Consider the following 16,452-nt stretch of genomic DNA (forward strand, 5'->3'; position numbering starts at 1 on the left):
CTGCCCAGGTCTTGTTAGCGTTTTGAATACTAATTGGTGGTTTCCTTAGGAGATTATCGATGGAGTTTCTTTTTTGTATCCTAATATTCATCCACTTTTTTTTAAACAAAAAATATCCAGATCTTCACGAGTCAGATTCTATTCGTGACTACCGTCCATCCGGGTTGTGTATCGTTTTTGGAGCACGCGGATCCTCCGAAATTCTGCCGTTTCTTGTCTAATCTAATCATGAGGATCTAACCACAATCAGTTCACACTCTACACAAAAATCCTCACATTGCGGATTGCAAGTACTCGGACTCATTTGGTCACCTGTATTCCAAACCCCATTTACCAACTGCATTTATCCCATTCCAAAGTTTGAATACTGCCGCTGCGAAATGGACACATAGACTTCGATATCCTTGGAGCCATCCATCCCAATTCAATGCAATAAATTTATTGCTCCTAAGTTACAGGCAAAACAAATTAATGGGTTTCACAAATCTCTTCTTCATCAGGCTTAAATGAACTCATGCACCCCTCCCATGTCACCCTCTCTATTAGGTCAGATCAGGTTCACTATTAACCCAGCAAAAGGTGACTATAACCTAAACTGTTGAATCTGGGGTCTCTAATCCGCTCTATACCATTCTATTTACTAGCCTTCCCCTGGAAGAGGAGGAGTCTCACAGCTCATATTTTATGTTATAAGCTGCACAATGAGGCGCTCCAGTGCACCAAGTCAACTAGCTTCAAAAAACAAACGAACATTTATGCCACCTCTATTAATGTCGACAGTGGCCGGACCTGGTTCAGGACTGAGTAAACCAAACCTCAAACAACAACAACAGGCTGAAAAACATAAACTTGATGAGACCCAAGAGATGAGACCCGGAGCCAATCAGACTGGCGATCATGATTTGCAGATTTCCACGCCTGATGTTAAGAAAATAAAATTGGGTCCTTCATCAAATACAGAAAACACTGCTGCAGGATTTCATCATCAGCAGAAACCAAAACCTGCAAGATCTTCATTTATATCACCATTGATGAAACCGCAGCTTGAGATGAAGACTCAACTTAAACCTGCTTCAGCTCAAAGTGAACCAGGTATGTGAATCAAACACTGGTATGTGAATCACACTGATACGTGAATCACACTGATATGTGAACACTCATACACTCAGTGTAACTCAACCAGGACTACCAGAACTAGATCTAGTTCTGGTATAATCAACTGAAAATGTACATGAAAACCTGGTTCATGAATCATATTTTGCTTCACGAATCGGAATCCACTCAGTTATTGTATTATTTTTAGATCCGCAGCCGAAAGTTCAAAGTATTGAAAATACAGAATTACCTTCTAAATATTACAGTGTTATGTGGTGCAAGTTATCTCGAAAAAAGGTACCGAAATAGAAAACGTTCTAGCGCTGTATCAAACTATTTCACTTGAAATTAGAATTTCCAGAACTTTATTAATATTCTTGGGTTTTTTCAGCATAAAAAATGGGAAGGTGATGGTAAGTAAGTCAAGTCGAACAAATTCAAGTCCCAAAAACTCTAAAACAGATTAACTGAATTTGTGAATTCGAGTATAAAGGATTTGATTAATGACTGCAATTAACTGATATCTATCTCAGTGTTAAGTTAAATAAAAACCCACAGTTAGGTCTGTAAAACAGTTTATTTTCCTGACAGTTTCAAAGCTATAACTATAAAGCCCAATCATCAGAGGAACAAAAACACAATAATGATTTGATGTATTTCAGCTGTGCTTATTGCTCGAGGACGATCTGTCATCTTACAAGATCTTGAAGGAAAAGAGTATGTTGCTTTTAATTGTTAAATCAATCTGTTCTGATCGACAATTTCATCTGAATTCACTCATAAAACAAATCATTTTAGGATTGGAAAAAGTTCAGGCTTCAAACCGACTGAATTGTCAACTTTGAAGGGAGGAGAAACATTAGTGATTGGAGGCAAAGAGATTGAGGTGTGTAGAAATTAAACTTAGCTTGAGTTGAGTTGAATTGGAGACTTCATTAATTGAAATTTAACTCGACTCTTGATGAGATGCACTATGATTCCTTTTTCAGGTTATGGGGGATATTTCTGCTGACGCTTTTCATTCTGGAAAATGTTTTCAAAGTTCGTGTTCGACAAAAAACATCCAACCGTCTGTTGTTAAACAACAAGGTACAGTTATTATCCACATTCAGCAATAATTCTCAACACGAAATATAATTGTTTTCTCACGAATTCTCTTGTTTTTATAGCAGTTTCTAAACCATTCATGAAACCGAATAAAGTCGGTCAGGAATTACAACCAACTGAGGTTTGTTAATACGTGTCCAAATATCCATTCTAATTTCTCACTTTTCTCATTCTTATGATTTGTTATTGATTTATTCAGAATGTAAAGTCAACTGTTTGTAAACATAGACATGATCCTACAGCTCCCGGAGCGCTAGTCATGCCGCGACCAAATAAGACTCATCAGGTTTGATAATTTAAAGTTATTAACTGAAATCATACTGTGAACTGGGTCCAATTTACATAAATTTTGAATTATTGTTGGAGATATTGAAAATATGAATTGACCAATAACAGAAATGTGATATTGAGTCTGGAGCAGTGAACTAGCTCCTGGCGCAATGGGAGCTCTTATAAATTTCATAGATACTATTTTCTTTTAGCGAGAGAATGATAAGTTAAATCAGTCGATTATTGATGTAGTGGTCGACCCATATTTGTGCGCTCATCTGAGACCACATCAGCGCGAAGGAGTCATGTTTCTATATGAATGTATGATGGGTATGAGAGATTTCCCTGGAAAAGGAGCAATTCTCGCGTAAGTTTTACAATCATACGTACAGGGGTTATTCATCAATAGGAAAAGTAGAGAAAAGTGACCCCCATGAAGCTGGCTCCTGGTTCCTGGTTCCCGGTTCGGCACCCAATTTAGTGCCCGATTTAGACCCCCTTCTCCAATGGATTCTTAAGGCAAACTTGGAGGGTATTTTCACAGGTCCAGACTCTGCCTTTCCACTGACTTGCCCATTAGAAATTGTTAAAATCAGCAAACCTTAGAACATTTGACACTTGTCCTTCCAGAAATTACAAAATCTCTAACACTGAGCTCCACCTACAGCTTATGGTGTGTGTTTTATGCAGAAATGCCATCCCTTTTCATTTGAGCCCCTGCCCCCAAATTGTTCTAGATCCGCGTGTGATTTATAATCATTGTTCTTCTCATTCACCAGTAGTGAATGATGTTTTGTATGTTTCAGTGATGATATGGGTTTAGGAAAGACTCTACAATGCATAACACTTACTTGGTACAGTTTAACTATTCATTCTGACGATATTTCTATCAAGAATAAACAACATACGATATTTGATTTTGATTTTAATTTCAGGACATTATTAAAACAAGGTCCATACGGAGGCCGACCTACAATCAAACGTGTCTTAGTCATCGCTCCTGGGAGTTTAGTTAAAGTAAAGTTAAACATTGATGATTCAATTTTGCTTTGTGGCAAAAGACAATATCGACTTGTGCGCTAACCAGAAATTTAAAATTTTTCAGAACTGGAGGCGTGAATTCAGAAAGTGGCTCGGAACTGAAAGAATATCAGTTTTTGCCGTCGCTCAGGATAACAGAGTGGAGGTGTATAATCAGGCAGAGAGGGGCTGAATAGAACCAGGACCCAGTTCCACAGTTGTGAGTGAAGATTTGACTCAGAGTTAACTCATTGAAAATGAACTAATTTTAACTCAGAGTTAACTCTAACTCATGACTGTCGAACTGGGTCCAGTTCCACAGTTCGGGGGTTTAATTGAACTCGAGGATGAATTTATTTGAAATGAACAAATTTTAACTAAAATGTTAAATCTACTGTGAATTAATGGAACTGTGGAACTGGTTCTTGATTTATATAAACAGGAATTTCGAGAAATCAAGAATATTTTTGAATTGATTTGTAGGAATACATGAAGACAGCGATCTACCCGGTGCTTGTCATATCGTATGAAATGTTTGTCAGATCGTATGAAATTATAAAGAATGTGAGATTTGATTTAGTCGTCTGCGATGAAGGACATCGTCTAAAAAACTCTTCTATTAAAACTACTTCAGTGAGTATATTTTACCCTTAGATCCATCAGTCTAGTGTTCTAAACACATGTGAGACCTGGATGTTCAAAAATCGGAAAATATAGTAATTAGAGCTTACAGCGGATTGATTCCTGCGTCAACATTTCCCACTTTTTCTTAAATTCAGTTAATCTCAAGTTTGGCGACGAGTCGTCGTGTCGTTCTGACTGGAACTCCGGTACAAAATGATCTTCAGGAATTCTATTCGATTGTTGAGTTCTGTAATCCTGGATTACTGGGTAGCAGTTCGGCGTTCCATCGACTATACGAAGCGCCGGTAGTCGCAGCTCGCCAGCCCGGAGCAACGCCGGAGGAGGTTATACTCGGAGAGAATCGTGCTAGTGAATTAGCGCGATTAACTTCACTGTTCGTTCTGAGGAGGAATTCAGACATTAATAATCAGTATTTACCTCCAAAAGGTTTGTCAATCAGATTAATGTCATTTAATCAGAAATCAGATTTCTCGTATAAATTTTGCTGTTGTTGAAAATAAACTTATACACTGGAACCTCGTTTCAACGTGCTTCATGAGACTGGAAAATCTGTTTGTTGCAGCTGATAGTTCGTTGTATACAGTGTGAAATTAATTGATTTGTCTCCTGAGAAAATCTGAGTTCATTAAATATAAAAAAATGTTTTATCCAAGGTTCATATTTTCCTTGTTTCAGTTGAATCTGTGATATTCTGTAAACCTAGTCCGGTTCAGCTGTATTTGTATAAACAGCTGATAGTCTCGAGGTTATTTCGATCTTGTGTGTCGATGTCCACAGATCCCGGAGCTCATCTCGTCTGTATCTCATCGCTGAAAAAACTCTGTAATCATCCGAAACTAATCTATGATAAAACTGATAGTTCTGAAGACAGTCAGGTTCGTGAATAGAGCTGTCAATTTGTACGCAGTCAAAAGGGTTCTTATAGATCAGGGAAAATCAGAAAATTCCAGATTTATTTAAGCCTTTGCAGGGAAAATCGGGGAATTCTAACTTTAGTCTTGATAGTCTTTGGTGTCCTGTTGTTCTTACTGGTAACAAGTGGTACAAGGAACCATTTGATAAGAATCATTCCCCTGTGAGGATATCTTATAATCTAATCAGGGAATATTTTTTAAGGGTCAGGGAAATATCAGGGAATTGATCATTCATTGATCTCAGGATCTGTAATAACCATGGAGAATTTTAAGGATATTCTATTGCGATGTTTTCAGGTAATGGATGGGTTGACGTTTCCGGATGAATTTGATGCAGATGTTTTAGGTCTGGAATACAGTGGTAAACTTGCTGCATTAGATCAGCTATTGACATCTCTACAGGAAACCAGTCCGAATGAGAGTATTGTATTGGTATCTAACTATACACAGGTACCTACAGAGAAACCTAGAATTGTTTTATGAGCTGAACATTATTCTTGAAACTGATTCTGTTATGCGATGATTTTATTTCTAGACGTTAGATGTTTTACAGCAGTTATGTAAAGAAAGAAATCACTCGTTCCTTCGTTTAGATGGACAAACTCCTACGGCTAAACGTCAACAATTAGTGGAACATTTCAATAGCTCTTATTCTGATACATGTGAGTATTTACGTTGTTTAGGGAATCTGTAGGAATGTATACATTTGGTGGCCTTTCTTCTAAGTCTATATGTATTTTCAGTTGTATTTCTGCTCAGTTCTAAAGCTGGTGGAGTTGGTTTGAATTTAATCGGAGCCTCGAGACTCGTGTTGTTTGATATAGACTGGAATCCTGCTAATGATTTACAGGTGATTGTCTACTGAAATCTGTGCTCTGAGAATCTGTTGAAAATCGATATTTTGAAATTTCGGAAAATGAGTTGAATATTTTTGTAGGCGATGGCTCGTGTTTGGAGAGATGGTCAAAAGAAAACAGTTCATATTTACAGATTCCTTACTACAGTAAGAAGATTGTTTAAACAAGTTTTCCATTTCACTCTCAAATTCCAGTTGAACTAAGAATTTCAGATAGATATTCAGTATTTTTTTTGTTTGTAGGGAACAATAGAAGAAAGTATTTATCAGCGTCAGATTAGTAAACAGGGTTTGAGTGGAGCAGTTGTTGATTGTCGTATATCGTCTGCCAATGTACAGTTCTCTAAAGAGGATCTGAAGGTTTGTACTGTGCATTGACTATACAGCCATTTCTATATTACAGTACATAGGTCCTACTAGCTGTAAAACCACCTGATCAGTTTGATGAATTTATCACATTTTGTGTTTCAGGATCTATTCACATTAAGAGAATCAACTAGTTGTTATACCCATGAGTTATTAGCATGTACCTGTGATAAAACTAAACCTACATCGTCAGATGATGACAGCGGATTGTCTAGAGCCTGTCAACAGAGTTCTATACATAGTAAATCTAAGGTATGAGACTTTGAGCCTACTGATGGTAAAAATAATAACATATCACATTCAACTTATATTGTGATTTATTTTAGAATATAGCTATGGATGAGTTAATGTCTTGGCATCACGTGGAGGTTCCCGAAAATATCTTGCATTTTCAGGTAAACCAAACATCTAGTCTGTTCAGGATTAAGGTTTAATCATATAGTTACAGCAATCGATATTGTTCTTTATTTTCAGGATGAACATTTAGTAAAAGCTAAAGATTCGATTAGTTATATATTTTGGCACGAATGCAACAAACAACAGAAATCAGAGACTTCAGAAACCGGCAGCAAATAGATGTAAATCCTCCAAAATTCATGTAAATAAAATTTGTTTCATTTTCAATGAACGATCTCGACTTTGTGGCCAGGGTTATCTAGCTTTGTGCCTCTGCAGCCGAGTGGGATGTATTCACTATCAGCGCTTGAATGACTAGTGGGTTCGAGTCCTGCTGGCTGTTTACAGTGCGAGGGCAATAGCTCAAAGGCTGTTGTGAGGCTGAAAAATCCAATAGGGTTCAGTCTGAGGAGACCAAGATCCAAAGGACATAAAGGGAAATAAACAAAATATCCAAGGAGCATCGCAGCAATTGAAGAAGTTCCTCGGATGAAAAACACAAAATATTTATCAATCACTCCATTAATTTATTAGCTCTAAATTATTATGTACATTGTTAAGGGATTCAACATTAGTTCAACAAAGCAGAAATGACTGGCTTTTTAAATGTGTTCTTTTTGAGTATGAATAATCAAACGACGACGAGTTTGTTTCATTTACGAGAATCTTTTTTCCTCAGAGTTTGTCCCTCGCCTCCGAAAGCTGCAAAATCTTCGATTTTCTCATCCTTCTGAAATAGGAACAATACCTCAGGCTCAGTGAAACTTTAAAACAAATCTACACATCAATCAATAAATTTAACAAACTTACTCCGTGACCGTTCTGTTGAGGTCGAGATGTTCTTATGAATGTTAATGTTCCCTTTTTGTAGTTATAATTCGGAATTCCTCTAGAAAACGGAATGATAATCAAATCATTATTAGTAAGTGAGAAAAGTCTTGGAACACAAAAAGTAACTGAAATGTACCCTAGTATTTATACCTTCTCTCAGGATTATTTGATGATTTGTCTTCTGAAAATGATTCTGAACCTTTCCTTTTTCCATCTAATCTGTTTCCCGAACCACTAAATGCCTAAACCGAAATATATCGACAATATTAGACGTCGAATTTACACAAATTATCAATCCGCCTCTCTGAATAAAAGTACTTACTCTGAATCTATCATCTGGTATTTCTGGAATATCTACTGCCATTTCCTGTCAAATAAGTGAAAATTAAATTACTAAGTAACGCAGGGTCCCTACAGATCGTGGATATAAGGAGTTTTAAAAGAGAAAATTTCAAGGAGCGTCTGCAGATAGCAGGTAGGCTTACCTCTTCTTGTTTGTGTTTACGTGGAACACGTTCTGGTTCCTGGTATCCGACTGGTGCAGCGAACTCCACCTGAAACGTGATATATATTTATAACTGCACATTCACAGAAAACGAATAAATGCGAAAAATAATTGAAGAATAAAACTTACATTCATATCACATTCGATGATCGAAACCGCATTTCCTGGTTTCGTTTCGAGCACGCACAATTCATAAATCTGATAAAATGATAAAATTTAACTTATCTAAGCCTGAAACGTTGTATCAAATGTAAACTTGTCTTCCTATTTTGTAATACTTACTCGTTCGTTGTATTTGATAGCGACCATATCTCCTTTACTTAAACACGCAAAATTTCTCAACGCATTTTCCAACCTTAAGTTACAAGTCAAAGAAAAAGAACTCATCAAAATTCTAAAATTGATGCGTTATACTATATAATGAAATGAAAGGATACACTGCTTTAGGATTTGTGATGTCTAAGAATTCTGTGCTTTGAGGCTGAAATTTAGCGAATGTAGCAATAGGTAGTGATACACTCTCTAGTTGGACGAGTCCACCTTCTTCTAGTAACAGATTTCTCATCATCTATAAAAACAGAATTATGATAAAATATAGTTGAATAATCTAATGCATCAGTTTGTGCTGATAACTGGTGTTTGTAGTAGACTGATGATGATGTATACTGACCCAGTAAGGTAGATAGATCCTGCCTTCATCAGCTACAAACTCGAGCACTCCGCAATGAGTATCTCTGTGAGATCTTTGATTCGTTAGTTTAAACAACATAGGATACTGAATATTGAGACGAGCTGAAAATAAATTCATATCAATTCATTAAGAATCCATTCTATACGATAACTAAATATCTATATCTCAGAGTCAGATGGGAGAACTACTTACTCAGCTGATCTAACGCCGAGGGCGGCATGATTACTGAAAAATAGCCAAAAAAAAATGATAATTATCATCAACAAACTTTCAAGTTAGTTTTCTTGATTACTTTAGACAAAGGAATCACAGAGAATACATACTTTTGCCTCCTCTTTCTACAAAAGGACGTTCCTGACCCGGTAACATAGATACTGAATAACATCTGTATGTAACTTTAAAATTACCGGGAAAAGGAAAAATGCCTTCACCTCTGTAACTGAACTGAAAAACAAAACAGACAGCAAATTAAACATTATACTCACTAGACTGACAATGTGTTATATTCAAAAAAATTAGAATGAATACACTAGTGAATGAATACACTAGTGAATGAATACACTAGTGAATGAATACACTAGTGAATGAATACACTAGTGAATGAATACACTAGTGAATGAATACACTTAGTGAATGAATACACTAGTGAATGAATACACTAGTGAATGAATACACTAGTGAATGAATACACTAGTGAATGAATACACTAGTGAATGAATACACTAGTGAATGAATACACTTAGTGAATGAATACACTAGTGAATGAATACACTAGTGAATGAATACACTAGTGAATGAATACACTTAGTGAATGAATACACTAGTGAATGAATACACTAGTGAATGAATACACTAGTGAATGAATACACTAGTGAATGAATACACTAGTGAATGAATACACTAGTGAATGAATACACTAGTGAATGAATACACTAGTGAATGAATACACTTAGTGAATGAATACACTAGTGAATGAATACACTAGTAAATGAATACACTAGTGAATGAATACACTAGTGAATACCTACCATTTTGTTCAACTGTAGTCAAAGATAGTGTAGAGAGAACACTGTAAAAATAGAAAACTGTGAATGTTATCAGGAGTGCGGCGCGAGACACTGACGGTTATTCTTCAAACACCCAATAGACAATTTCCATTTTCGGGAAATTATGATCTAGCCGGGTTAAGTAAATTATGATCTAGCCGGGTTAAGTTTAAAAAGAGTAATTTTCAGTTGATTTTTTAATGATTTTCAAAATTCAAGTGACTCAGCTAATCCAAAATTAAGTCCATATACGTGTTTTCTCAAAACAGCTGATGATAAAGTTTGACATTTCATTCGTTAACGATCAATTCTGACTCCAATGTCACAAGTTACGCGTAATCAAAATATTCCAAACGATTCTTAAAATATTCATTAACATTCTATCATCAAATTGATAAAAATACCTTCTCGAACTGAGCGTAGAGCTGTCAAATAGACGAGTCGCGGATCATCAACACAAACAGACCAGATGAGAAGCCGATTACGTATTATAGCGTTTGTGGAGCTGGATGCAGTGCCGCACAAATTAAACCCATGTAAACCCGTTTAATTCCTTCCCAAGTCGTTATTCAGCTTCCAGATGGTCGTCATCAAAGATTTTCGACGGGATTTCTATGAAACAATTCATGGACAGGTAAGGGGAACGAGAGGGGGTCCACGAGGAGCTGAAAACATCGAGAAATTCGATCAAATATCACCTCAGGTTGTACTAATTACTGACAAGAATCGATCTGTAACACTGTTTCCATTTCAGAGGATTTTGGTTCTCGTAGCTTTTGATGTCGATGCACTTTGCGCTCTTAAAATATTACAGGTAGCCTAAATAGATATCAACGTGAGATAAGATTTCATTTCCAATGGGAAAAACATTGCTTTTTCTAAATTTGGTCATTGTCAATTAATAGTAAGTGACAGATATGATATGTGTTTTTTCTGCAGTATCTGTTCCAATGTGATCAAGTATTATATACGATTGTGCCAGTTGCTGGACGGCAGGATATGGATCGAGCATTCATCGAAAATGGAGAAGGTGTAAGTACAAAAAGTGTGGACCTATTTACAACTGTGGAACTTGATCCGGCGGAAACATTTTGAGCTCTATTTCAGATCAAATACGTATTGTTATTAAACTGTGGAGGTTGTATGGATATAGTAGAACAGTTACAACCGCCTGACGATGTGGTATTCTTCATCTGTGACAGGTAAATACTAACAATCACCGATTCCATTGTTGACCTCAGTTGTATCGATCTGTTGTATGAATATTATTTTATTATTTCAGTCATCGTCCAATTGATGTGCATAATATATACAACGTGAAACAAGTGAAAATTCTCGCCAAATCTCACGACTTACAGGACGTTCCGGAATTCGATGATGTTTTTAGAGATGAGGTACTGTGAACTATAGCTTGATTCTGAAGTGAATCTATCGTCTGATGACTTATTGACTTATGACTTATTGATGTTGATATTTCTATTGCATGTCATTTCCTATGTAACCTGTATATTATATGGAGCAATAAAGTTTAAGTTCGTCTGGTTTTGATTGTAATGTTTTCAGTCGGATGACGACGATTCTGGAAATGAAAGCGAAGGATCAGAAGCGTCCGGTAAGAAACGTAGATTTGATGAAGACGCGATTGAAAAGAGACGAGCGAAAAGACTGTGGGAGGAAAACAGGTGAAATGCATACACAATGTTCGAACCACGATGAAAGCTTCATTTTTATTTGAAAAAAAAAAAACGAAATTGTTTTGAATCTAATGTTAATTTTGTAGGGAGAAGATTTTGTATGAATATACAGAGTTCACTTATCAGGGATGTTCGGTAAATATCAATTCAACTTCTTTTTATTTACCGCATCTTTCAAAATCATTTATTGACATCATTCAATTCTCGATTGAAGGCGGCTATGACAGTTTTTGAAATGGCTTGGAAAATGTCTAAGGATACGAATGACTTGTTGTGGTAAGTACACAATTTCAGTCTAGAAATCGGCTTAAGTTTTGAAAATAGTCTTATTTCACTTCGATTGCCTGTCCTTAGTTTCTACGCTATTACAGAGATATTTAGTTTCTATCTGTAGGATTGCTTGTTTTATATCTGTAGGATTACTTGTTTTATATCTGTAGGATTACTTGTTTTCTATCTGTAGGATTGCTTGTTTTATATCTGTAGGATTACTTGTTTTCTATCTGTAGGATTGCTTGTTTTATATCTGTAGGATTACTTGTTTTCTATGTGTAGGTAAACTTGTTTTCTATCTGTAGGATTACTTGTTTTCTATCTGTAGGATTACTTGTTTTATATCTGTAGGATTACTTGTTTTCTATCTGTAGGATTGCTTGTTTTATATATGTAGGATTACTTGTTTTCTATGTGTAGGTAAACTTGTTTTCTATCTGTAGGTAAACTTGTTTTCTATCTGTAGGATTACTTGTTTTCTATCTGTAGGATTACTTGTTTTATATCTGTAGGATTACTTGTTTTCTATCTGTAGGATTACTTGTTTTCTATCTGTAGGATTGCTTGTATAGGACTTACAGATCAATACATTCACTATAAAATCAATAGAGAGAAGTATGTTGATTGTATTGGAGATTTACAGAATCATGTTTCGCGTCTGAATCACAGGTAACAATCGACACTCAACTCATTCATACAAATACTGAGGTGATCATTAATTACTAATATATGACAATGAATGATTTCCTTTTAAAGAGGAGCCGATGAAGAAAGCCGAATTTCAGTGGATTGTTTGAAAGTATCTTTTGAAGATGATATGTTATTGAACTTGTATAGACATTGGACATTGTACGATAGTCTTTGTCATTCGGCTGTTTCTGCTTGTCAGTTTAAAATCTGGACGATGAAAGGAAAGAAAAGATTAGATGAGTTTTTAGCTGATATGGGGTGAGTTGCATTTGTCCAACGTCTCTTGAAACAGTAAAACAGTGATTATTAGCTGAATTTTTATTGATTTAATAGATTACCGTTAAGTCAATGTCGACAGAAGTATTCAGCTATGGATATGAGTTTGAGAAATTCCGTTAAGGAAATGATTGAAACTAAGAGTGAAAAATATGGGTAAAGTAACATTCTTTCATTTAGACCTCCCTTTGTTTAATATGGGCCGTTCTAAAATGAATTATTTCTATTTTTACAGGATTTCAACGCGTGATATTTTCTTGCCGTCGTTTGTAGCTCAGTACGGGTTTAAGAATAGATTGAGTGCTATGGATGCTGCGTACGCCTGTGCTGCGCTATTAGAGTCTGTGGTAAGCATTGTTTGTTATATTTCGATCCTGATTGATTTTAGATATTGTTTGTTTAATTCAAACTTAGTCGTTAAAATTATGGCATTTGTTTTAGGATAAAAATAAGGCAGATTCGGACAAGTATCTCAATGCTTTAGATTTGTTATCGAGGTGAGAACATACGTAATTTTGTAGGAATCGTTTTTTCATCCCCTTGTCCACTATTTACATCTTTATTTATTCTTTCTTTAGGTCGAATAGACAAGTTCTTCAAGTAGGTTTAGATTTTGCTAAAATGCAGGTGAAAGCGATCGTGAATCAGGTTCAAACATTTCTCGATATGAATCAGATAATTTCCGCAGGACCGTTTCTTTACGCGTTTATCACTGAGGTACGTTTACCATTCATCATCATCAGTACCCAGTTCTACAGTTGTAACTTTACTCCAAAGGGTAATTAAATCTTAAGACTGGTCTTAAGTTGTTAGTTAGGCTATAGAACTAAGTTGGTAAGTTGGTCTTAGAGACTGGTCATTTTGGCTAACAACTGTTAGCCATCATCAGGTGTACTGGGTACTACAATATGCCTGATGATGGCTAACAATTGTTAGCCGAAACGTCGCTCCTCAAATATAATCATTCTGATATAGAATTTTTCAATCTTGGCTTCGTTATTGTGGGATTTCTCTCGTTAAAACCCACTGTATACAAATTCAGAAAATTTAAAATGAAATTTATTACCCCTTGGTATCAAAGAGAAATCAGATCAGAGTTTCACACTCTCCTGAGACTATCATAAGATGTTGTTAAGAAATAGAATCTTGGGGGGGGGGGGGCGGCGGGGATTCAATCATACACAGGGTGAGTTACTCTCTAAGTGAGTTGGTAATTTATTGATTTTGGATCTGATTATCTATTGTGATTATCTATGTAATTTATTTATATTTATCTAACAGGGAACGGCTGATATAAAATTTTTCTCGAGACCGATTTGTCTTCAGCGTTTGGCTAAATTCACTCTTCAAGCTCACGTAGCGATGGTAAAATTAACATCACTGTTCAATTCTTGTTGCTGTGTAAACGTCTGCATTATTTCATGATCAGTATTTTCTCTGTTTTCTCGTTCTAGAGTCGCAGTAAGAAAGCTCCACAGTTACCTCTAATAGTCGGTGCTCCGATGGATTCAGAAATTGGAATGACACTAATTTGCGGTATTCCTCCCTTAGCCGAGGACGATGGTAAAAAGTAAGTGACTCAGTTCCATCCTCTTCTGCCAAGGACCTCACCTGGCGTCCTGTTAATACCTCGAGTTCAAACGATATTTATTTCGTGTTTTTCTGCTAGTGTTTATGGTAAAGCATTTGAACAAGCAGCGATCAATACAAACGCTAGAATCTTACAGGATAGTTTTGATACACACAGTAAGTTCACTTATTCAACTGATAACTATGAGACTGAATTTGTATGGAATATAAGTGTTTATGTTTTGTGATATTTTTCAGTTGTTGAATTACAGACCGCCGATAGAAGTAAATTCTTTGATGCGCTCATCGCTCTAATGCAGTAACAACAGAAAAAAAACATTTTTGAATTCTTTTGAAATGTATTTCATGAAAACTCGGACACAATAGTTACTGCACTGTAGACTTCATTCAAGTTCAGATAATCATTTAACGTGGATTTTTGTTGAAATATATTTCTCGGAGCTATCATTCATGTTGTATGAAATCTGATTAATTAGCTGATCTAAACTTGAGCGGTCTACCCGATCAATGTATGATGGTTATATTTATGTTATTCATTCCAAACAGATCCATTAAACAATAAATGGTGCTCTTCTTATATTTAATGGTTTCAATTAAAAAAAGAAAAACGTGTAATTAAAATCTATTGTACATAAATAGATAACTAGATCTATAAACACATGTACTTATTATTTTGTATTATTTGGCGCTTGTATTTTCAGTAAAATCTACAATATTTATTATTTTGTAAATGTGTTAAAATGTGACTACATGTAACTAGTTGTTCTTTGCTTCTTTGTGCTAAACATCTTTTCAAATCACTTGTGTAACTTAGACAGGAACCTATCTGATGAACTTTTGTATTTTTGCTACTTAATTCTGAATTATTGTGATAAATAAATTATTTCCATTATTTATTTGGTTTTGTTAATACATGGCAGTTGGATAAGCTTGATGGATCTTTCCCAATCTGAAAAGAAATCAGTACATCCTCTATTCAGCATCAGTACCGCTCTGAATCAGTTATCAGTAATTACTTAAGATATCAACATTTTACCGTATGGTGCTGTCTCTATGCTCATCGTTAGCGGGATTTTCATACACTAACGTTAGTCAACTCTGGCAAGCTAGGGTTACGGAGTATAACTGGACAGCACGTCGATTGCCAGAGTTGACTTTAGTTAGTGTATGAAAATCCCGCTAACGATGAGCATAAGGGCAGCACTGTACGGTCAGGAAACTCCTGTACATCCTTTATTCAGCATCAGGACAACTCTGAATCAGTATCAGTAATTACTGGGTTTGAACCGGGGACACCCTGTACATCCTCTATTCAGCATCAGGACCACTCTGAATCAGCATCAGTAATTACTGGGTTCGAACCTGGACACCCCAGTACATCCTCCATTCAGCATCAGGGCCACTCTGAATCAGTATCAGTAATTACTGGGTTCGAACTCGGGACATCCTCGTACATCCTCTATTCAACATCCGTACCGCTCTGAATCAGTTATCAGTAATTACTTTTGTTAAGACATCAACATTTTACCGTACGGTGCTGCCTCTATGCTCATCGTTTGCGGGATTTTTATACACTAACGTTAGTCAACTCTGGCAAGCTAAGGTCACGGAGTATAACTGGACAGCACGTCGATTGCCAGAGTTGACTTTAGTTAGTGTATGAAAATCCCGCTAACGATGAGCATAGGGGCAGCACTGTACGGTCAGGAAACTCCTGTACATCCTTTATTCAGCATCAGGACAACTCTGAATCAGTATCAGTAATTACTGGGTTTGAACCGGGGACACCCTGTACATCCTCTATTCAGCATCAGGACCACTCTGAATCAGCATCAGTAATTACTGGGTTCGAACCTGGACACCCCAGTACATCCTCCATTCAGCATCAGGGCCACTCTGAATCAGTATCAGTAATTACTGGGTTCGAACCCGGGACATCCTCGTACATCCTCTATTCAACATCAGTACCGCTCTGAATCAGTTATCAGTAATTACTTTTGTTAAGATATCGACATTTTACCGTACGGTGCTGCCTCTATGCTCATCGTTAGCGGGATTTTTATACACTAACGTTAGTCAACTCTGGCAAGCTAAGGTCACGGAGTATAACTGGACAGCACGTCGATTGCCAGAGTTGACTTTAGTTAGTGTATGAAAATCCCGCTAACGATGAGCATAGGGGCATCA

The 16,452-nt window shown here is 36.3% G+C and overlaps 3 protein-coding genes across 4 annotated transcripts; 2 read left to right on the forward strand and 1 right to left on the reverse strand.

The window, feature by feature from the left end:
- Positions 1-457: 457 nt before the first annotated feature.
- On the forward strand, positions 458-6,877 carry LOC141898596 (DNA repair and recombination protein RAD54B-like). The gene is made up of 23 exons (XM_074784578.1): positions 458-1,092; positions 1,304-1,392; positions 1,487-1,508; positions 1,758-1,812; positions 1,894-1,981; positions 2,085-2,184; positions 2,265-2,323; positions 2,402-2,488; positions 2,685-2,839; positions 3,279-3,326; positions 3,408-3,489; positions 3,578-3,658; positions 3,976-4,125; positions 4,272-4,563; positions 4,813-5,012; positions 5,349-5,501; positions 5,587-5,713; positions 5,795-5,901; positions 5,989-6,054; positions 6,151-6,267; positions 6,379-6,525; positions 6,600-6,668; positions 6,748-6,877. The coding sequence occupies exons 1-23, from the start codon at positions 702-704 to the stop codon at positions 6,847-6,849; spliced, it is 2,787 nt and encodes a 928-aa protein (XP_074640679.1). The 5' UTR covers positions 458-701; the 3' UTR covers positions 6,850-6,877.
- A 314-nt stretch (positions 6,878-7,191) lies between these two features.
- Positions 7,192-10,221, reverse strand: LOC141899468 (ubiquitin recognition factor in ER-associated degradation protein 1-like). 2 transcript variants are annotated; one of them, XM_074785815.1, is made up of 13 exons: positions 10,147-10,221; positions 9,725-9,765; positions 9,020-9,140; positions 8,889-8,921; positions 8,676-8,797; positions 8,443-8,573; positions 8,288-8,360; positions 8,135-8,203; positions 7,986-8,054; positions 7,823-7,867; positions 7,651-7,742; positions 7,480-7,558; positions 7,192-7,396 (listed from the first exon to the last, which is right to left on the reverse strand). In XM_074785815.1, the coding sequence occupies exons 2-13, from the start codon at positions 9,725-9,727 to the stop codon at positions 7,322-7,324; spliced, it is 912 nt and encodes a 303-aa protein (XP_074641916.1). In that variant the 5' UTR covers positions 9,728-9,765; positions 10,147-10,221; the 3' UTR covers positions 7,192-7,321. The 2 variants fall into 2 exon arrangements, with proteins under 2 accessions (XP_074641916.1, XP_074641915.1); XM_074785814.1 differs by having other exon boundaries at positions 7,192-7,399.
- Positions 10,222-10,252: 31 nt separating this feature from the next.
- Positions 10,253-15,084, forward strand: LOC141899521 (cell division control protein 45 homolog). Its single transcript, XM_074785886.1, has 18 exons — positions 10,253-10,376; positions 10,497-10,556; positions 10,682-10,774; positions 10,850-10,944; positions 11,025-11,136; positions 11,306-11,424; positions 11,523-11,571; positions 11,651-11,712; positions 12,268-12,378; positions 12,466-12,657; positions 12,733-12,831; positions 12,911-13,022; positions 13,117-13,172; positions 13,254-13,392; positions 13,957-14,040; positions 14,130-14,245; positions 14,345-14,421; positions 14,503-15,084. Exons 1-18 carry the CDS (start codon positions 10,323-10,325, stop codon positions 14,565-14,567), a joined length of 1,695 nt encoding a protein of 564 aa, XP_074641987.1. The 5' UTR covers positions 10,253-10,322; the 3' UTR covers positions 14,568-15,084.
- The last annotated feature ends 1,368 nt before the right edge of the window (positions 15,085-16,452 follow it).

This window comes from Tubulanus polymorphus, chromosome 2, assembly GCF_964204645.1.
Source record: "Tubulanus polymorphus chromosome 2, tnTubPoly1.2, whole genome shotgun sequence".
Taxonomy (NCBI): Eukaryota; Metazoa; Nemertea; class Palaeonemertea; order Tubulaniformes; family Tubulanidae; genus Tubulanus; species Tubulanus polymorphus.